General features: G+C 39.5%; 1 protein-coding gene across 7 annotated transcripts in view; it reads right to left on the reverse strand.

Moving 5' to 3' along the window:
• The window catches only part of Rbfox1 (RNA binding fox-1 homolog 1), a 356901-nt gene that overhangs the window by 88579 nt on the left and 245971 nt on the right, over positions 1–22351 (reverse strand). For all 7 annotated transcript variants that reach the window (XM_035447736.1, XM_027423939.2, XM_035447738.1 and 4 more), the window contains 4 exons: positions 18320–18373; positions 11884–11976; positions 10082–10142; positions 138–191 (listed from right to left, as the gene is read on the reverse strand). In XM_035447736.1, coding sequence (XP_035303627.1) covers positions 138–191; positions 10082–10142; positions 11884–11976; positions 18320–18373 — 262 coding nt within the window. The remainder of the gene's footprint in view (positions 1–137; positions 192–10081; positions 10143–11883; positions 11977–18319; positions 18374–22351) is intronic.

Here is a 22351-nt window from a genome sequence, read left to right on the forward strand (position 1 = left end):
CCGAAGAAATCATTGAGAATTTATTAGGGCAGGATTCCTCATTTGGATTGAGGTACAAAACCCAAGATTTAAGGGCAGGCAAAGCACATTTAGAAATGACCAAGCAAGACTTTGGCGTGCAAAGCAAAGTTCCTTACCTGCATAGAAGTCGGGGCTGTAGACGGCGCCCACAACTGGATTTAATTTCCAGCCTTAAAATAAGCACAGAAGGATTACATCACATTTGAGTCAGGAACTTTCATCCCTTCAAGGTAACCACAGTGAAAACAGACCTAGGTGGTGCACTTGTTGGCATCGGAAAATTTCAGGGCTATGTAAGTTGGACAGGCACAAAGTTGCTCTCCATCTCTGGCATCTATGTTTCTGGTTTTCTCCTAGCTCAGGTGAATGGAATGAAAACCACTGACCGGCTACAGGTGAACCTTGTGAAAAGGAGAATTTGTGCTTAATGGTATCAGTAAGTTCACTATCATAATTTCAGTGTTTGTTTTATTTCGTGTAACATTGCTAGATACTGCAACACGTATTTTCTTGCATTAAAGTCACATATATTTAAAGTCACATATATTTAAACAGAACTCTTTGAGGGAACTCATTCTTACGATTAGCCTTCCTGATTATGAGCTTTAGATAGTAGAGACTTCCAATTCTGTGTTGTGAGCCTTGTGAATAACAGAGAAAACAGTAGTTTATCCCCCAGAGATCTAGTGTGGAAAACATTTTAATGCATTCAGGAACTGGAAACACCTTAGTCAGTGCTAAATAACTTTCAAGTCACCTGTCTGTGTCATTAACATTAGTTTCTGGTTTGCTAAATGTTATTGATGGAAATGTATCTTAACTGCGAACTCTGGCACCACAGCACACAAGAACATCTATAAACTGGAAAGCACATTATGGACCTGGTTTTTTGTTTGTTTCTGTAATGTCAGCAAAGAATGCTTATGCTTCAGAGCATAAGATTGGTTCTGATTTTCCTAGTAAATCTCTAAGGAAATTATAGTGGTAGAATTGTTTTTCAAACAGGGTCTTATGGAGCCCAGGAATCTCATGTAGCCTGGGCTGAATTTGAACTCATTATATAACTTAGGATGGCTTTGAACTTCTGATCTTCCATCCTCCTTCTCTTGAATACATGGATTATAGGTTTGGAATACCATACCCAGTTTATGAAGTACTAGGTATTGAACTCAGTATTCCATGTAAGCCCAGAAATCATTTTCCTAAATGAGCTCCACACTGTGTGCCCCTATGTGTCCCTGTATCTCGGATCAAGGGCCAAATACCAAACACCTTTCAGTAAATAGACCTGAGAATAGAAATGGCTTATTTTTAAAAGATGTTATGGTTTGGATGAGACATGTTCCTTGTTGGCCCCTGTGTTTGAACACTTGGTCCCTAGTAGGTGGTGATGTTTTGGGAGGTTGAATAGCTTCTGGTAAGCTGGGCCTAGTTGGAGGCAGGGGAATGCTAGGTCTTGGACCTTGAGTATAGGAGCTATACGAGGACCTGACTGCAACATGTGAGCCTCTTTAAGTCAACCTTGGGCCTTAATGACTGTGCCATGTCCCTTCTTACCTTGGACCCTTCTTCTAAACAAGGCTTCCCACTCCCAAACAGGGTGCTTGAATATCTTTTTGAATCTTGTACTTGCACTGGATGCCACCTTCAACTCTGCATTCTCCCATGAAACCTGATCACCCAGTCTTCCCCTCCAGCAAATGGCACTTCCATCCAACTGGTCACTCAAAATTCTGCTCAGTAGTTGATACCTTACCTTCATATCATATTTGCAATCCATTAAAAAAAGATATTCCATTAAACTTGGAACAGGGCCTTCCTTCTTTACAATCTGTTTCTTGCCAGACAAGAGTCATACCAAAGCAAAACAAAGCAATAGCAATAATTAACTATCCCTTGGGGCTGGAGGGATAGCTCAGTGTTCTGTTCTTGCAGAGAAATGAAGCTCAGGTCCCAGCACCCATGACTGGCAGCTTAAAACCACCTATAACTCTAGCTCCAGGAGGCTCTGGAACCCTTTTCTGGTCTCTGCAAGGGTCTGCGTTCACATGCAATTTCCTACATGCTCATAGGTACACACACACACACACACACACACACACACTTAAAAATCAGTATCTGAACAGTAAAAATAAAAGACCCTTTCATTCTCCTTTCTCCCCATCCACTCTATTTACAGTGGCCAAAGAGTTATGGAAGAAACCAACACATGCTCTGCTCCTCTACTCAGGACTCTCTTCCTTCTTGACTCAGGATAAGCACAAACTCCTTGCACTGGACTAGAGATCACAATCTAAACAAGGTACATTCACTTTGCACCACTGTCTCCATCTCTCTAAGATAAGAGTGTTAACCTTTTTTTTTTTCTTTTTCAAATTTTTTTATTTGAATTAGAAACAAGATTGTTTTAAATGACAATCCCAGTTCCCTTCTCCCTCCTGTCCTCCCCTACCATTCTCCCCAACTAAAACCCTACCTGTCACATATCCTTTCTGCTCCCCCTGGATAATGAGGCCTTCCATAGGGTGTCATCAGAGTCTATCATATTCTTTGGGATGGAGCCTAGGCCCACGCCCTGTGTGTCTTGGCTCAGGGAGTATTCCTCTACGTGGAATGGACTCCAAATATCCACACCTATGCTAGGGATAAGTACTGAACTACTACAGGAGGTCCTATAGATTTCTGAGGTTTCCTCAATGAAATCCATGTTCCTGGGGTCTGGTTCAGTCCCATGCTGGTATCCCAGCCATCAGTCTGGGGAGCAAGAGTTCCCTGATGTTCAGGTCAGTTGTTTCTGTGGGTTTCACCAGCTTGGTCTGGACCCGTTTGCTCTTCACTCGTCCTTCTCTGCATCTGGATTCCAATTCAGTTAAGTGATAAGTTGTGGGTGTCAGCCTCTTTAATCTGAGTAAAACCACACAGACTAACTGAACATCCAGAGACTTCCTGGCCTTTCTTGGAGAATGCTTCCCAGGTCTTTCCTAAGTATCAAGGTGTTGTCTGGGTCTTCAATTCCTTTCCAAAACATGATACTCACTGTCAGTGTCCTGCCTTCCCTTAGGGGTACTCATTGACTCATCATTGCCTAGTTAAATTTTCTGCATGGGTGCTAACTGTATTTGAATCTATTCTCTTTCCTTTCCCTTCCTTCTTCTCTTTTCATTATTGTTTGTTTTCTCTATCATTCTTCATTAGATTTGAGAGGAAAGCTGGAAAGATTGTCAAGCATGAGTCCCAGGCACTTAAAAGCATTTGACAAATACTAAATATTCCATAAACCTGGACTTAGAATTATTGTAAAGAATTAGAAGGCACAATGAGCTTTTTGAGTGGTCTTATTTCCTTCTGGCTAGGATTTGGTTTTCTTCTGCCATCCAGATGCTAAGTGTTCTACATGCAACAAAGGACCTCTTAGGGACTGCCATCTTCCAGTGAAGGCAATGAGAATTGCCCTTGAAAATCACCTCTGCACAGACTTGCTCAGACTAACAAACCTCAAGTAGACTTATGTAAATGTATGTAAATCACAGGCAAATGGACTTATCCTTTCTGTGGCTCCTTCTAGTACCTGAAAGAGACCCCTGGGATAACCTTGCTGCAAATACAAGCCTGCACTGTCAGGAAGATGGACAAAATGATCCCAATTTTAATTTCTGAGACAGTTTATGTATGTCCCCAGGCTTCACAACCTCTGAGATTTTCATCAGGGACATTAAACCGTACAATGAGGCTTACAAAAGAAAGAGAATAGCAGATAAAGCCTACCACTCCCAGCCTCCCAGGGTCCCATCCAACAAGGCAATGGAGCAAAGCCCAGGCAGGCAAGTGGAGCTTCACCTCTCCGAGATGAATCTTCAGGGAGTTGCATCAACTCAGACTCCCTGCCTCCCTGAAATGTAGCTTGTCTAGGGTTATGTGCTAGCCTGCTTCAGAAAAATGCTAGGCAAGTTCCCTGGTGTACAAGCCTTGCTAGAGTGAATGTGATAAAACTTTAGAAAATAACCTGTGTACATTCTAAACAGAGACCTCATAGATTAAATAGAGCAGGCAGCAACATCCAAATGACAAACAAAACAGTTATTCATACATTGATCACACTGCTGTGTGGTCGTTTATTTTGAGTCACTCGGAAGTTTTTCTCTAGTTGTTAGTAACAAGTATTCATAGCCAACATATAGATTTTATCTAAAGTGTCGGATTTCTGGTTCCCTTGAACCATTGGAAGAAACGGCAACTTTATGTTAGGAATCCCCTCAGATAGCTTTATTAGAGGTGACCAGAGGCTGTGATGTGTGACTGCTCAGACAGTAACAGTCAGCCAAAAAATAAAGCTCCCTGCTGTGGCCTTCTGTTGTTAAACCAGGCTGTTTTTGTCTGCTCAGAGAGAAATCTCTTGCTTTACCCAGAAAAAAAACAAAAGATAAATGTTTCAGACTGACTTTCAGTCAGGTCCATCATCCTAGATATTTGGGAGCCCAAGGCAGGAAGATCTAAAGTTCAAAACCTACAATGATTATAACATGAGTTCAAGGCTGGGCTGGGCAACTTAGTAAGATCATGTTTCAAAATGAAAAGTAGTAATCTAGCCAGGGATAGAGTTCAGTGGTAGAGACAAATTATAAACAAAACCAAGCTAGAAGATAGGGGCTGTGAAATGCTGTTTTGTGGGCAGGACATTGCTGTAGCACTCAGGAACTTGCACAAAAGAAAGCCTCTAAACATTCAACCCCACATGAGAAGGGACTCATGAGGCTCACCTACCCAGGGGAGCTATGGCAGCCTGACAAAATCATTGTCTTCATTGAAGAAGCCATAATTGAGTTACTCTGACTCAAGTGGGTAGCCCCATACTCATACTCAAACAAGTGGCCTTGCTAAAGCACAGTGTAGCCCAAAGCAAAACCAAACTGAAAACAAAGAGGCAAGGAAGTGGCAAAGATGGAGATTTGGTAGGAGGGTGGTGTAGGGCAAGGCTAAGAGAGGGATTAGGGATAATTGTGACCCTAATGTATCAAATTAAAATAAATTAAACAAATTTTTAAAAAGTACAATCAAATATCCCAAACAATGAAAACCCAAGACTGAGTTTCTCAGATTCCGATTTTTCTCTTGTTTCCCTTACCCAACTCCAGTTAGCATCTGAATCTTGGCTCCTACAATCTTGGCACAGAAACAAGGAGAGAGATGGCCAATTAAGACTGAGGCTTCTCTGTAATCAAATACTATTGATCCACAAGCAGTAGTCAAGCACAAGTCACTATCTCTGCCTCCCACGCTGGTGGTTCTTACTTCCCCCTGAAGATCCCAGATACTGGGATGTTGGTTCCTATGTATGTCCAGCTCCTACTGTATAGAATCATGTTGAAAAGCCCACACTGGAAGCCAAGACCTCCTATTGCCATGGTCTTGGGTATTTTTGCTCTGTTCCAGCCTTGTAAAAATTTCTACAGAAACAGAATCCTATATAACAGCCATGCTTCGAAGACTTTCAGGAAATCCCTCTAAATCCAGTTCTCAATTTGTAAAGTGGATCCAATCTTTGCTACCTAATGCATATAGCATCTCTTCTCCCCCTCTATCCACAGGCATGCTTTTGGGAGAAACAGAGAAAGTCTAATTATGCCTTTACAAACCTTCCTGACTGGTGGGCTTCACAAAACTTCCATATCTCCTTCTACTGTCTTTAATCATATCTATATTAGAAAACTATAGGCACGACTCCTATATCCTCCACACTGATATTAACCACAATCTTCTACAGTAGATCCTCCTTCACACCCTCCCACACATTTCTCATTGCATTACGGCCCATCTTAGGCATCACTGGCAACCCTGAAGCTGTTGTAATTGCAGCTGGATGTATGGCCAAAGGAACTCAAGAACATGACATTGGCAACTAAAGTTTTATTACAATACTTGGGCTTCAAAGTTGGATAGCTTATAACTTTGGAAAAAAGTTTTATTTCTATGGTTTATAAGCCATGCAGCTAAGATGTAAACCTCAAGTTGATTACTTTCTTATTCTAGCATGGCTTCATGGGTATTGACAAATTATCTGTGATGGTTTGAAAAGAAATACTCCTCAGAGGCTTATGTATCAAGGACCTGGTTATCAGGCACTCCATATTGCTTGGGAAGTGATTGGATGAGACATACCATGTTAAACTTCATCAATACATGATGGCATTTGATGGAGAAGGCAAAAGGTGGGAGATGCAGGCTCTCTTAGAAGTTGGCCTCAGGGAGCATGGCTGTGAAGGTTATTCACAGTCCTTGGGTCAAGTCCACCTTTCAGCTTCCCATTTGCCCCATTTCTGATACTTGTGATGCTCTATCTCACAGGTCACATGGCCATGGGCTATGGCAGGGATCCTTTGAAATTATGGGCTAAAGTGGACCTTCCTCCTCTATGCCAGGTAATTTGCCCCAGTGATGCAGAATTTCCCTAACCCAGTCTCTTACAAAACCACACCCTCCTTAAGATTTTAAGGGCCTTTATTTTCCCAATTGAGTACACTATAATTTGTAGAAAATTCTAGTTACAGCAGTGACACTTCACAAAGAAGCGAAAAGTCACTACTTCTATGCTCTCTGTTTCTGCCTCTTCAAAATAGGATGATGATGTTGTCTCTCCAGGCCTCCATCTTGGTGCACTGCCATTGGAATGTCTCATATAATATATAACACACAGTGTTACAGAAATACAAGTATTTTGAATGGGCTTTGAATTACACTTCAAATTCCTATAGGAGATGATTTTTAGTCCTTAGATATGGAATTGATCAATAATTCTTCCTTCAAGATAAATATATATATATACATTACATGGCTTATGGAATTACATTTGAGGTTTTTGCTTTGCATTCATATATATATATATGTATATATATATATATTATACATGTGAATAGGCATGTATGTTTGCATGTATGTGGACACGTGTGTGGACTGGGTCATATGGAGGACAGAGTGTGATGTCACTGTGTTTGTGATTTCCTCCACCCCTCTCCACTTTCTTTAATAAGGAAGGTCTCTCACCACAGCTCGATGTTTCATTCACCTAGTCTAAATAGTGCTGTGGCTTGCTCCAAGAATCCCTCATCTCCCCATCTCTCAAATGTGGACTCTGCAGTTAAACAGCCATGTCTACCTGACATTTCTGTGAGTGCTGGAAGTCTGGTTCCCAGTCCTCATTCATAAGCACTTTACCACCCAGTCCTCATCCAAGTCTCCTGTTTTGTTCATTTGTTTTTCTTTCACTTGGCACATCCATACTTTCATGGGGCATTTGAGCACACCTACAACTGTGCAGTGTACACACCAAAGCATACAATAGCTATGCCATGAATTCCCAAATGTACAGCATTTGAGTGGATGTCTGTGTGAACACTTGCCAGTTGCAGAGCTATGAATTTTATCCAAATAGAAAATCCTCATAAACATATAATTCAGAGATGTTGGGCACTCAGAAAAACTGCTTACCAGTTCAAGGGCATGTCCCTGTTTGCTGAGGCTGGGAAAACTGGACATCAAAATAAATTATTCTTCTGTCCTTTTCATGTTACATTGAGGGTATATACTTGTTTAATAGCATTATGTTTCAAGGTAAGAATACACTGACATAGTCAAATTGGTTGCCACCAGCAGAAAAAAATAGTATAAAAGCTACAAAATGCTAATGTGTTTGCAAAAGTACAAAAATAGAAACAAAAATAATGAAATGTCAGTGAACACTGAAGACCTGACCCAACCTGCGGGATGCTATATAGCCATGAGAGAGAATTAGTTCCATCTCTATGAATCAGCATCTAAAGATATCCAAATTAGTTCATAAGGGTGATTAAAAGCTGTGCATGTCATAATGCTATTTATGTCAGGAATATGTAGATCATACTGTAAATACCATACTGCAAAATGAACTGTAGACAATAGTCTCTAACAGTGGCTTCTTCTCAAGAGAGGGTGCTAGCCAAAACATTTTTCACTTTGTTTCCTCTTTCGTTGATTTCTGTTTCAAAATAACTCTATGCTTCACACATAATTAAAACTTTAAAAATAGGAATTCTATACATTTTCTTATTGTATTTAATGAAATTATATTATTTTTATTTATTTATATTTTGGTTTTCTAGACAGGGTTTCTCTGTATAGCTTTGGAGCCTATCCTGACACTCGCTCTGGAGACCAGGCAAGCCTCGAACTCACAGGGATCCGCCTGCCTCTGCCTCCCGAGTGCTGGGATTAAAGGCATGCACCACCAATGCCCAGTGAAATTATATTATTTTAAAAAACCTATAAAGCAAAGTAAAAAATACCTTTCAGTCCTGATATCCATCCAACATAGCATTACCATTTTGGCAGAATTACTGCCATCAGCTGAAATTAGAATCCACATTTTTTTTCCTCATCCCATGATTACATTGACATGGCTCATTTTTTTCCAGATTTTTTTATTTGAATTAGAAACAAGATTGTTTTACATGACAATCCCAGTTCCCTTCTCCCTCCCGTCATCTGACATGGCTCATTTTAATGGGTGTAATATTCTATCAAGTTCTTATACTTTACCTTACTAGATCACTTTCACTTATTTATTTGCTATTTATTTAATATGTATGTATGTATATGAGTGTTGTGTGTGTATACAAATGTACAGGTTAGGAGGCCAGAGGTGGACTTTGAGTGTCCTGGTCAAATGTTCTGTGGCATTTTGCTTTCTGATATGGGGTCTCTCATTCAAGTTACAGTCGAGTTTATAGTCAGCCTGCTACAGTGATCTTCTACCTCCACTCCCACAAAGATGTCCAAACAAGCAGGTGTTAGCCACATCTGGCTATTATGTGTGTAATGGGATCTGAATTCAGAGCTATTACTTGCAGAATCATCTTTCTAATTAAAGTAAAAACATAATTCTCCCTCCTTATACCTTAATAGGTGCTTATTTTGAGAAGAAGTAATGGATCAAACTGTGGGAACATATTTAATAGTTCTTCATATAAATGGGAAGCATCTTTTTCTGGTGATGGTGATGATTGAACCCAGAGTCTTATATGTGCTAGGCAAGCACCTTACCACTGAGCTACATCCACAGCCACATGCCAGCCAAATTTTAATGATAAATCCTGGGAAATATTCCTGGTAGTCATAGAAATTCTTTGTCCTAAAAGAGTCTGCAGTAGACCTCCATAGATGTGCCTGGCCCCATGGCACTCAGGAATATGTCCATGGGAGAAAATAACTTACTCAGACAGCTCCTTTCCCATGGAGCTCAGCCATCACAATACTTTAACAACCTAGAAGTCTGAAAGCCAGAACCAAATTTTCTAACTACACTTCCAGGAATGGCAAATTATTAAGTATATATGGCTTTGAAAAATAAACAAACAAAACTATTATTCTCCCCTAAATTTGCTAGAATTTCAAAAAATTGAATGATCAAGAATAGTTATGTAAATATCTGCTATGCAAGGTATCTGCTATGTGACCCTGGTGAGGGTCAACCACTGCTCTAGAGAAATGGGATGGCTGAACTAGAAAACTATATCTGCTTTGCTGTGAAAAATCATCTCTAGGCTGTTGTTCACTGTAGCCGGTCAGCAATGAAATGGTAGCCAGGTCAGGTCAATGTGGTATATGACACCCATGAACTCTAATCATCTGTAGTTACTTGCCCAAGTCCTGCACAGTTAAAAAAAAATCTAGCATATGAGGGCAGGAGGATCCTCAGGCCCTACTGCTAGCTGAGGAGTTGTTGGCAGTCCATGGCTTCTGGGCCTGGGAAGGTCACTTTTCTTTACGAATTTGACACCAGTGCATCACCCCTAGTTGAAATCAGTGGGCTAACATGAATAAGTAAGACATGAAGTTGGATGGGAGATATGATGTGGATTCTTTAGAAGGATTGGAGGGGGGAGTTGGGAGTACATGTGGTAAGATAAAATGTATCCATGTATAATACTTTTCAAAGAATAAAATGAAAAAGAAACAGATTCCCTGGTTAAAGAACACTGTGGACTTGTAGGCAAAGAAGGTATCTTGTGGTAGGCAGGTATCTACTTACCATTGGTGTATGGGTTGACAGTCTTTTTATTAGTCATTACACGTGCTGTTGCGTTATTAACCTACACACATAGAAAACTCAAGTGAGTTTGGATGCCAAGGCCAGCCCATGATTCAATTAGTTGCATGCATTATGACTGTGATTACTTATTGAAATCAAAACCAAGAAACAAAAACTTAAACAAAAACTGAAATGCATTTTAATTTACAAATGGCAATAGGTGCATAACCCAAAAATCATACATTTTTATAATTACATTTACTTCATAACAGATTTAACTTACAAATCATTTCAATAAAGCAATGTCATCTCATTTAAAAGTTTAATAAAGAGACAGTAAAAGCAAATTAAAAGATAATGCATAATTGAAGATTTAAAAGCATGCGTGTGCTCCATGGTAACACAGAAACAAGAGATAGGTTTTTAAACAGAAAATAAAGTTAATATGAAAGGGGCATGCAGTGGAGAAGGGAGAGGAGACAAAGTACAGGGAACATAAATGTCAAAGAAAGGGACAGACAAGTTTAAGCCGTGTGCAACACTTTGGGAAGGGAAACCATGGGGAAGCAACATCTAGCATTCAACACTTGGAACAAGAGCCTTTTACATTGCAAGAATTAACGAATCATTCAAGCTTTAAGGTCACAGCTAACAAAAGGATAAAAGAGAGGGTGCATTGTGTAACACAATATGGAGTTAACGATCTGAGTAAGATGTGCACTGGTCATAACTCAGTCCAGTCAGAGCCTCTCAGGCTAGCTTAGAACGTACACTCAGTTACAGGCGTACCAAAGACCCAAAAAAATAGAGCATCAAGAAAACTTAATACAACAAGTCAAAAAAATCCACGTGGTAGAGAGATATGTATAGAGATATATCAGCACTAAATACGTGAAGCGGCAGATGGACTTCATCACTTACCATTCACCACCATCGCCAGCATGGGTTTGTATACAGTTACCATGGTTACTGAGGGTTTGGTGAGGGGCCTAAGCGTTACCGTCGAGGGGGGAAAATAAAAAGGCAAAATATGCGACATCTTACTCCAAAGACTAAAGCATTTTTAACTGGTAATTTTTTTCTTTTCAAGTTTTAACAAATATGACCCTTTGATTGTGTTGAAGAGGAACCCAGTGGTACAAAGGGCAGGTGCTGAATGTCAGAACGAAGGGTCTACATTTCCAATTGACAGGGGCCATGACTTAAGCGGGAAATGCTGATTGCCTATTCAATGTCTAATCATTGAATGCAGAAATTGAAGCTGGCTTTTGTTTTTTTAACAGCAAGATTTAATGACAAGTGCCTCTCACTTTTTCTGTTTTAATATTTTGAAATGTCATTGCCTTGGAAATTTGGTCTAATTTGCAAACCACTGTGGATCCCTCTTCAACCCTAAAGTGGACTAAAAAGGAAACAAAATAAAACAAAACTTGATATATATTTGGTTTTGTTTGGATACTGTGTCCTCTTTGGAACCTATTGCACCCATTGTTCATAAAACATGGAAAATAAAATAAAACAAACAGACAGAACCTTTCATATTAACCTCCCTTTCATCTCACTTTTTTTTGCCATCTAATCTCCAGCAGTAATATAAAGAATAATGTAAAGTAAAATTTAACAGAAAGTAAGGCCAGTTTTCCTTTTTATATCTAAATATATATATATAAATATATATAAACAATGAGAAGGGAGTAGGGTCACACACGAGACACCAATGATGCACCTGGAAGGACAAATGAGCGTGAAGCAGACATTTATAAAAAAAAAAAAGAGGAAAGGAAAATATTTTGGACATGCACCTCGATTTTACGGCCCTCTACCACGGTACCGTGCAATTTCTCCCTCGCCCTGTCCGCATCCGCACTATTTTCGAAAGTTACGAAACCAAATCCCTGCATGCAGGAGGGAGAAGGAGAACAACATGCATATTATTATTTCAGTCAACGACCACTTGGTAAAGTTCTCTCGCTTTCATTGCTATTTCTTGTCCTGGCTTCAGTTCTGTAACATGCAAATTAGAGAAATTATAAGAACACTACGATGTGCAGTCATTAAGCAACAAATGTGAACGAGATTTTTTTCCTGTCACCAGTTAGCTGGAACCCCTAAAGAATTCAAAGATGGATATGGAAACGAAAACCAAACCAACAAACAAACAAAAAAAATACCTTTCTAAACATCACTATGAAAGAAAAGAAATCAAACAAAAAGAAAACGAGATCAAAATAAATGTACAGTGTCTTCACAGAGAATAAATGAAATAATGAGGAAAAAGAAAGGGAACCAGTTTCTTGACATGCAAATTAAAAAATCAAACAAAATAAAACGTGTGCACGGGAATTCAACAGTGAATGCTCAAGTCCTGTCACATTGCCTACGGAGTCATGCTGCGTGGATTTAAGAACAGTTCTTCTTCATGCAATTTTAAGGTTATTCGATTCTGTCAACTGTACAGCATTTGCTTCTCAAAAATAAAAGTAACAAGCCTAAAAAAGGAAAGACCTTTTCTTATAATAAATTTTGAACTTGTGGTTCTAATAAACAAAAGAAAAATCACATGAAATGAATAGAAACAAACTTTTTTGGTTAACAATGTAGATAAGCAAGTACCATTCTACATTTGTACTTTGCCCTCCCCCTTCCCCAAATAATAAAAGGCTTTAGAATTTGACCTTTTATATTATGTTATTAACCAAAAAACAAAGTTCTAGGGCTCTAGGCTGGCATTCACTTGCTATGTCAACAGGTACCAAAGTAAAGACATTTCCTAGATGGGAGAATCTATGTACCATCTGAACCCATCCTCTTTGACTGATAAACATCAAATACAGCCCTTGTTTGCATCACAAGTACAGTTTTTGCTTTTAATATTTCAGCCTCTAACACCAACCCCAGTATTCCATTTTTTAAAAATCCATCTTCATTCTTTACTGACACTGTTTCTATGATGAGTATAGAAAAATCTGACATACTATTCCTAAAATCCTTAAATATATTTCTACATTTTGTTTAGAAATATATACACCAACCTTTGGAATAATTCCAGTATGTTGGGTCCACATTGGTATAAGTAGGAAGCAATTTCATACTCTATCAATTTTCACAGAATAAACCTAACACACAGTCAAGACAGTTACTTGACCCTCATACACGACATTGAGCTTTACAAATAAAATATGCAATAATTACACTTTAGAGTGGTAATAGCCATCTGATATTGGACAATAGTCCTATAATGGAGCCTATGAGAAGCTTATAATTGAGGGATGTTTGGAGAAAGCTGCTGGGTGCACCAACAAGGAGACTCTATAAAACCAGTCTTGTCTATGGAGGGTATGAGCTGTGAATGTGTTAAGGTACTGGGAGATAGATATTTGTCAATGTCACACACAGAAAAAAGATCATATGTATTTACTTGACTGAATGACTTTGCATTTCTTTTCTCAGAATAAGGATTCATAAGTAGGGCATGCCTGAGTGATCCAATTAATAAACAGAGATACACTCCACAAAAGTTTTGTGTGTTGCCTACCTAATCTGGGTGCTCAGAAATACTTGCTAATAATATTCTGGTTCTGGTGAGAAAGGAACAAAAATATTCTTTTATGACAAAGGGGAGAATTTGAGGGAATGGGTTGTTTCATTTGACAACTCTATCTCCTGGCTAGTGGTTCCAAAATTCAGTTGTACATCAGCAGGGACAGAAGCATATTACATATTTTGATTCCTGGTCCTCACTTTGTATTTGCCACATCAGAAACCCTGAGTAGAGACTAGATATCCTTTTGCCTCACAAAACTAACTACATGCCCCCATAGCTGGATTTCCCTGATTTCTCTCTTTATTACATACCCATAGAAAGAAGATTTCATGTGCGAGAATAAGCAGAACTTTATACCAGTGCTTTGAAAAATGTCGTTCATGGGGCAGTGTGAGTTTAGGACTCTCTGATTTTGTGAATAACTGTAGGGGGGCACAGTAAAGATCATGTGCCCAAGATGTCTCAGCCATGTTCTTTCTCTCCTGTAGGCCTAAGTCCATAAGCATCCAAGTCAGCCGCTGAGGAATCATTAAGAGAAATAAGGGATTTGTAGTCTCTCATCAGGCAAGAAACGATAATCTAGTTTCTGCCTTGTGGAGGGAGGGAAGGGGGCTGTCATTTTTATTGTCACCAGACATCTCTATTACCACAGCACTGCAAAGAACACAGTTGTAAACACTGTCTTAGGAAACTTGTTCTGAATGCCAGGCAAACCCACTGGCTCAGATGCATGCTATGCACACGAAGAAGAGCTGAAGATGGAGTGGAAGCACCTGTGCCATTCTAGAAAATGTGCCCAGATTGAGAAAGGAAAGGCCCTTGCATAGTTCTGCACATTTCAAGGTGTTGGATGATTTGTGAAGATTAGCTGCAAAGCTGAGCTTGTCCTAGAAACGATTCCCTAAACATTCTGCAGCCTTGGATGATTCTATCTTCCATCCAGTCCATAATATAGCTTGCTTGGGTCAGAAAACTGCCATTGGGACTGGAGATGTGGTCCACCGGCCCTCTCAATTGTTAGACTTTCTATTTCTAAGGTTCTGGTTCCTGGTGTCTCAGAAAGTTTGTTGCAGAAAGTAGGAGTTAAGATGAGGTAGTTGTTTCTGTTGGCCTTTCCCATGGATAAGTTCACATCTCAAGGAAATAGTACTGCATCATTCTTAAAAAGATGAATTTTTTGCCTTTGTCTTGGAATGAATGAAATTTCTTTGATTTGAAGAGTTAGGGGCAAAATGAAATGATGATGTGGAATAATGAAGACTGTAAGATAACAGGCCATACAGAGCCAGGCATAGCAGTGTAAGCCAGTCATCCCAGATAGGTGCAAGACTGGAACAGGAGAGTCACAAGTTCAAGGTTTGCCTAAGTGAGACCCTGTCTCAGACAAAAAAATATAAAAGGGCCTTGGGGTGTAGATCAGTGATAGGATGCTTGTCCAGTGTGTCTTAAGTTTGATTGCTAGTTACTGCATGATTAAAAAAGAAAAAAAAAACAAACAAATGAAAGGACAGAAGGAATAGGTAGAAAGAGGGATAAGAGATGGGAAGGAAATATAAGGAAATGAAGAAAGGGCAGAAAGGACAAAGGAGGAGGGATGAAGGGAGGAGAGAGGAAATGAGGTGAGGTGAAGTTCAGATTGTGGTCAGTGTCCTTCCACTGAAAGACATACCTTCTCAGGCCTACCTAGACAGGCCTGGCGGTCAGAGGTTAGAGAAGAAAGCTTCTTGTGGAGGGGGTCTGTGCTGCATAGATGGGCATGAATGACTTGGTGAACTAAGATAGAGTCCTAGAGCACGGCTTGCTGATCTCAAAGCCTTTCAGAGAATCATAAATTTACGTTCTGTATCCTGATCACTTCCCCTTCTGGGGTCTACGTGTTTAGGTAGTGGATTTTCTTTGGGGCACTCATGTGGACACCCTGCTTTGCATTTTAAATCAAGATTCCAAAGCTACCTGTAAGGTGGAATGAACACACTCTATTCAATATGATAATCCAAGTTCTTCCATATCCAATGCAGAAAACACATATTTAATTGAAAGAGCCAAAGAAATTAATTTTCCTAATGACTAAGGAGTCTCCCATTTCACATCTCTCCAGTGACTTTTACAAATACAGCCCCTTCTCTCTGTAAGATATTATCTTTCCCCTTCCTTCCTTCCTTCCTACTTTCCTTCCTACCTTCCTTCCTATCTTCCTTCCTTCCCTTCCTTCCTTCCTCTCTCCCTCCCTCCCTCTCTCCCTCTTTCACCCTCAGTTTATTTCTTTCTCTCAAAAAGCATCCTTTCCTCCAACTACATGCTTAGAATTTCAACAGCCCCTCATGTCATGGAAAAATGCAGTGTATTTTATGACAGATGTTCATGACTGGTCTTTCCTGATATTCAAGAAAAGCTAAGGGCTAGAAGCATACCTGTCTTGCTCAAGAATATTCACCTGGAGAGGAACTAATCAATAAATACATATGGGCATATACATATATACAAAATCAAAGACCAAATTGTATATTTCTTAGGTTTGATAGAGAACAGCTAAATCTGACTGTGTTCCCAGAAATAAAGCATTTCAGAAGCAAAAGAACGATTTCTCAGTCTCCTAAAAGAATAAATGAATTGTGTAATTCATTACTTCTGCATGCAGTCTGGTTCTGATGATCAAGTCTGTCATTACTTTTGAAGATATGACTTTCCTATAGTATCCATCTATATACAAAATACTCAGACTGTGTCATCCTCACTCAGCTTTGAGTCATCTGCCTCAGGAAGTGTCCTATGGAGAATAAAGGAGGAGAGTTCTTGGTCCTTTGGGGCCTCTGGTTTCCTGGCCAACTGAGACAGCAACTGATGGAAATGAGCTTCTAACAATTGTCCCATTTCTTGAGGGCAAGGATGGAAATGCCTTCTAAATAAGGCCCTTTCCCTCAAAAGATGTCAAATATGACAACTATCCTTGTGCAAGATGTTGCCCCAGGTAGCATTCCCAGATAGACTGTCTCAGGGACTTTCCAGTGACATGGCAACACCCAGCATCCATATCTGAAGGTAGAGTGTTCCCACCCAGAAAGACAAAAGGCCAGTTTGGATGTTTTCTAATCTAAGAGAAAAAAGGACAAAGGGAAATAAAAGAGCCCAACAAATCCATGCTGTAGATGTAGAAATGGAAATAACCTTTTCCCTGAAGCCACCAGGGACAGGCTAATCAAGGAAATAATGGGAAAAGTCCTAAAAATAGCATGCCATTGTACTTTGAAAAAGCCAACACTACTGAAGTGATGTCTCCAAACATCTCTCAGAAAGGAATCAAACAGCTTTCTTCAACTGACAAGTATCTTACTGAACAAAATGTAAATTAAATATAAATTTAAAACTGAAAACAAGGGAGAAAAGGAGCCCACAAGGCAATGCTATGATAAAGAGCTCACAAGGCAATGATATGATGACAAAGAGACTCAGAAACAGGATCGGGACACATTCTACCTCATCTTCACCAGTTTTGCCAAGAATCCATCAGGCCCAAGCAAGAAGGTTTAGCCTTGAGTATATCTTTCTCTTAGTGCACCTTGCTCCACAGGTATAAAATTATTTGCGTCAATTAATTCCATACAAGAAACAGCTAACTTATTCCCCTAACCCTAGTTCAGAGGTCAGACTATAAGAATGACTGAAAAATAGCTAAAGTTGACAAAGAATAACCAGGTCCCTGAATGAGTATAAGTGAAAACTTAACAATTGATGGACTTTCAACCCATCTGGCATATTACAATATCATTTTGTATATAAAGCAAGTCCTGGAACTTTATTTGTTCAATTTGATCAACACTGTCCTCAGTCAATGTTAAATCTACCTAGGATGGAGTGGGCAGAGGGAAGATGCTATAAGGAACAGTAAATCACAAGGTTTGCTTCATAGTATGGTTACTGTGCCATGTGACATGCTACAGAACAGTGACACTTAGGGGGCCTGCTGGGTACCTATTGTCCTGTGTTGCCCACAGGAGGGTCATTATTAAGCCCAGCCAGCATTTCTCTGTATCTGATAGCAATATTCCCAATATTCACCCTCAGAGGTTAAGGATGGAAGGAAGATGGAAATTGTGTAGACACTGGAATCTTTTCTCAGAGCCTTCCATGAATACTTGTCAGCTCTAGGAAAAAGCGATTTCAACATTGGTTTCCTGGTGAGAAAATAAACTCCACACAATACCACACTACAAAAGGAGGATCTATAACATACTAATGAATAAAGGTATATTCAAAAGGTTGGTGTATATGAGAATTCTCTCCTCTGCAACCCAGGAAAAGAACTGCACTTTATTAATACAGAATAATCACATATTTACCTGCTCATGAGACTATCAACTCACTTTTTAATATAAAGAACATAATTATCACTGAAAAACAAAAAATGTAGCAACATCATTATTTTTTAAGCATGGGTAATTTTCCTCTGGAAACTTAAGATATATAATTTTATCTCTCTATCTATTTAAACCAGCAATTAAAATTTAACTCCTATACATTTTAAATGGAACCCAATGCATTTCCCAACATTAAGGAAATGGGAGGTGGTCTCTAAAGAAATTCCCACCAAAGTGCAATTCTCAGGGTACTGACTCAAACAGTGCAGTTATTTCCCCTTACTCCAACAGACATGTCACAACGAGCTAAGAAATTCCAAACTGAATCAAGTTGCTTACCTTCGAGCCTCGCTCATTAAAAATAATTTCAACATCTAATATTTTACCAAATTGCTGCAAAGAAACAGAGATATCTCATGAGCAAACAGAGAAATCAGATAAATTATACAATATACACCAGTAATTACTCCTCAAGTCAAAGAGCCTTTCCTGAGTTAAAAGTACACATTTTTTATTTTGTTCAGTTACTAAATGACAATGTGTAAAATGAAAAAATTCCAGAATATTCATTATCTTCAATTTATCTTTTTTCTAAAAGGTGAGGTACACTATGAGGGCCCAGGACAAAATATTAACCAAGACGTTAATTCTCTCTCTCTCTCTCTCTCTCTCTCTCTCTCTCTCTCTCTCTCTGTGTGTGTGTGTGTGTGTGTGTGTACTTTCCCAGGCACTGAGCAGCAGTGATAACAAATGGCTAGTCATTACCTATATAACATTTCTACCAGCTACTGAGATAAACATCCTGGGGAGCTGAGATTTTGATAATAAAATACCCAACTAGAATGTGATGTCGATAGTTTGTAGCTCTGAGCTCACAGCAAAACCAGGAGCAACCAGACCATGTGAGAAAAGTATAAACACAAAAGAGAGGCCCTGTGTCCCAGGTGCATCATAACCTTTGGGTTATCTGCAGAGCCAGGATGGGTCTGGGAGGATGCCATTCCCCTGCCCCAGATGACAGTCTGTACTCTTGAATAAACTGTCTCTGTAAAATGAGCTGGCTCTATAAAAGGTCCAGAAACAAAGTTTTAGTTATCAAATACCCAGACAGGCAAAAAAAAATGAGCATTGACATTTAAATTTCAGACTTTATAGGCTAAGTAACATTTGTGACCTGTAATTTTATATTACATGTAAGTAATATGTCCCACATTATATTTAGGATGTAAGATAAACACTTGCTGTTTATATAAAATTCAAATATGACTATTGTGTCTGTGTGCTAGTGACAAAATGTTAAATTTGGCAGTCTTAGTGAGTATTGCCCATCACACATTTCTTGACTGGGGCACCTGAAAGCATGAGCACCTGATAACCAAGAATCCTCTCTACCTTAAGGTTCTTGTGTTTCCCAGATGTCATAGAAAATGGAACAAGTGTTTCATGCTTATAGTTTGGTCCCCATAATGGTGGTGGAAATGGGTTGTTGTAAAGCAGGCCACCTGGCCCAGGGAAGAATAAGATGGGAATTTTGCCTCAATGCACAATGGAAGGGAAACACCCATTTTAATGACTAAACAAAAAAACCAAAAACCCCTGGAATGCATTTCTGCAGATTATCTTTCCTTCCTTTCTTCCTTTTTTTTTAATTTCCCCCAACATATATCCCCATTGATTATTTTGGAAATCATTTTTGATTCTCATTCCTCCCAGGTTTACCTTCCTGCCTTTGTCCCCCACCCCCAAAGAAAAGAATACATGAAGATCAATTTGTGTTTTCCATATACTCATTGGTGAATGGTGAAAGTCCCACTGTTTAGCCCCTTAAAGATAACTGAGGTTCCCCCTCCCAGATTCCCACCAGAAGCCACCATCCGTGAAGAGCTACACTTCAGGATCGTTTTGTTTTCATTTGGTGCTTTCCTGTCATGCTCTGCTTGCTTGTGCATTCTGGGTATTCACTGCAGCCTTGTTACCTAGGGAAAGTCTGTGTCATTCTTTCATCCCTGGATGGGACTGTTAAGCAAAGCTCTATAACAAAAGATGGCAGTGTTGGGATGGGGGTCAGACCAGACCAAAAGGGGCAAAAGAATAATAATTCCAAGAAGTTGGAATAGTTCCCCTGACCAACATGTCCAAGTCTGTGAATTGCTAGAAACTTGGAGAATCAATGGCAACAGATGTCTGATAGCACTGAAGAAAATAATTATTATTTAAACATTTTCATATTTATTTATTTGGTGTGTGTGTGTATGTGTGTGTGAGGTCTGCCCGCATGCATGGGCCAAGGCATGCATGTAGAGGTCAGAGGACTAGGGGTTGAATATAGTGTGTTAAGCTTGGCAGTAAGTATCTTGTCTCCTGAATAATCTTTCTAGCCCTTTAGAACATTTGTTGTGCCAGTTTTCATGGCAGAGAAAAAAAAAAAACTCATTAAAAACAGACAAAGAAAACTTTCCAATGTGACAAATGAAGAATTGGCCATTCAGAGGTGAACCAAGATCCATAGTAAAGAATCCGCCACTGTGTAAGCACTTGAAAAGAACAACTGCTGCAGAATATTCTATTCCCACAGATGCTTTTATATTTATTTCAGGCATCAGAGCCTAGAAGCACATATATTTATGGAAAGAGAAGGCTGAAAAAGACATCTTCCGACACCATGAAGCAAATGTCACCCATGGAACACTCCCTAAGCAGTCAACACAAAACACTCCCCTTAAAATAGGAACTGGATGAGACGAACCGATCAGAAAGCCATCTTAGCATGTGTCATTCCCTAAATGAAACAATGACACCATATGCCCTGGAATGATCTCCAATGTTTGCTTCCTTGGCAGGTGGCACTGAGTGGATGGTTCTGGAAGCCAGTGAAACAAGCCATAAGAAGAATGCTGAAGCAAGCCCATTTTCTGAGACAGTTGTGTACTATATTTATAGTATCAACGGTTTAATTGAGAAGTTTGGTACTAACGATGTCAACACAGCTGGCACATCTTCAGTTTAAATAGACATGACTCGTTTGCAGACATAACTAGCATTTGTTTGCTCAACGACAATGTTCATGAGCACTGAGAAGTGTCTTGGACCCACATGAGGTACCTCAATGGCTGTATCAAGACCAAAATCCCGAAGCCTATATGTGTGTGCTTGGGAAAATATGTACTGAGCAGTTTTAGATATCCTTAGATCAAATAATATTTCCCAGAAAAGTTGTGAAGGATGTTCAGCAGCTACATAAAACCTGAAAGTAAGGGTTAGTTCAGTGTGTGCACTGAGACTAAAGACAGGCTTCACACTGGTGCTTCGTTTTTAAAACTTTTTTTTTTTTTACTTTTGGGGTTATAATTTAATTACATTTCTCCCTTCTATTTCCTTCTTCTAAACATGTTAGACATCCTTCCCCAATCTTCATATTTGGATTTTCAAGATAGGGTTTCTCTATATAACATCCCTTAGCTGCCCTGGAACTTGCTTTGTAGACAGGGCTGGACTCAAACTCACAGAAATCTGCCTTCTTCTGCCTCTTGAGTACTGGGATTAAAGGTGTGTGCCACCACCACCCTGCTATATTTCTAAATATAACCCATTCAGTCCCTATAATGGCACTCTGTTTGTATGTTTTCAAGGCTGGCCATTTGGCACTGGACAACCAACTGGTGTGATATTTTCTCAAGTAGTTTTTAAGGTGGTTTCAGTACAGAAACAGTAGGCACTGTGACATCTCCTCGAAATGCCTTTACTATTCCTAATGTCCTGTTTTATGGAGTGTTGTATTAACATGAAAGGTTCAAGGTAGTTCATCTGCACTGTATTCACCAAAAGGCACCAACCAGGTGTCTTTTTCACAGATAAACAGTTATGTGTTTTGTCTTTATGACTACAGACAGAAGTGAATTGATCCCATTCTTATCCGGTGTGTCTTTACTTATTGTGTGTATATGTACATGTGTGTTTCAGTGTGTGTGCAGATGCATGTGTTTGTGCAGGTGCCCATGTTTGCACATGTGCCTGTATGTGGAATCTAAACAACAACTTCAGGTGTGCTTCCTCAAGCAAGATCATTTTGGCTTTAGACAGGGTCTCTCACTGACTTGGAGCTTGCCAGGTGGTCTAGGCTCACTGGCCAGCAAGCCTAGGGATCCTCATGTCACTTTCCAGTGCTGGGATTATAAGCATGGGTCACCACTTCTTGATTTTTTTCACATGAGTCCTGGGAATGAATGCTGGCCTATGTGTCCACATTCCAATCACTTTATAACTGAATCATCTCTCCAGCTCCTGGAGCACCTTGATTTTGATAACAAAACCAAGAGGCTGTGACATCAAGACCATGCTACAAACTGCAGACTGCCAACTGATCACACTGTT

Source organism: Cricetulus griseus, chromosome 7 (assembly GCF_003668045.3).
Source record: "Cricetulus griseus strain 17A/GY chromosome 7, alternate assembly CriGri-PICRH-1.0, whole genome shotgun sequence".
Lineage (NCBI taxonomy): Eukaryota > Metazoa > Chordata > Mammalia > Rodentia > Cricetidae > Cricetulus > Cricetulus griseus.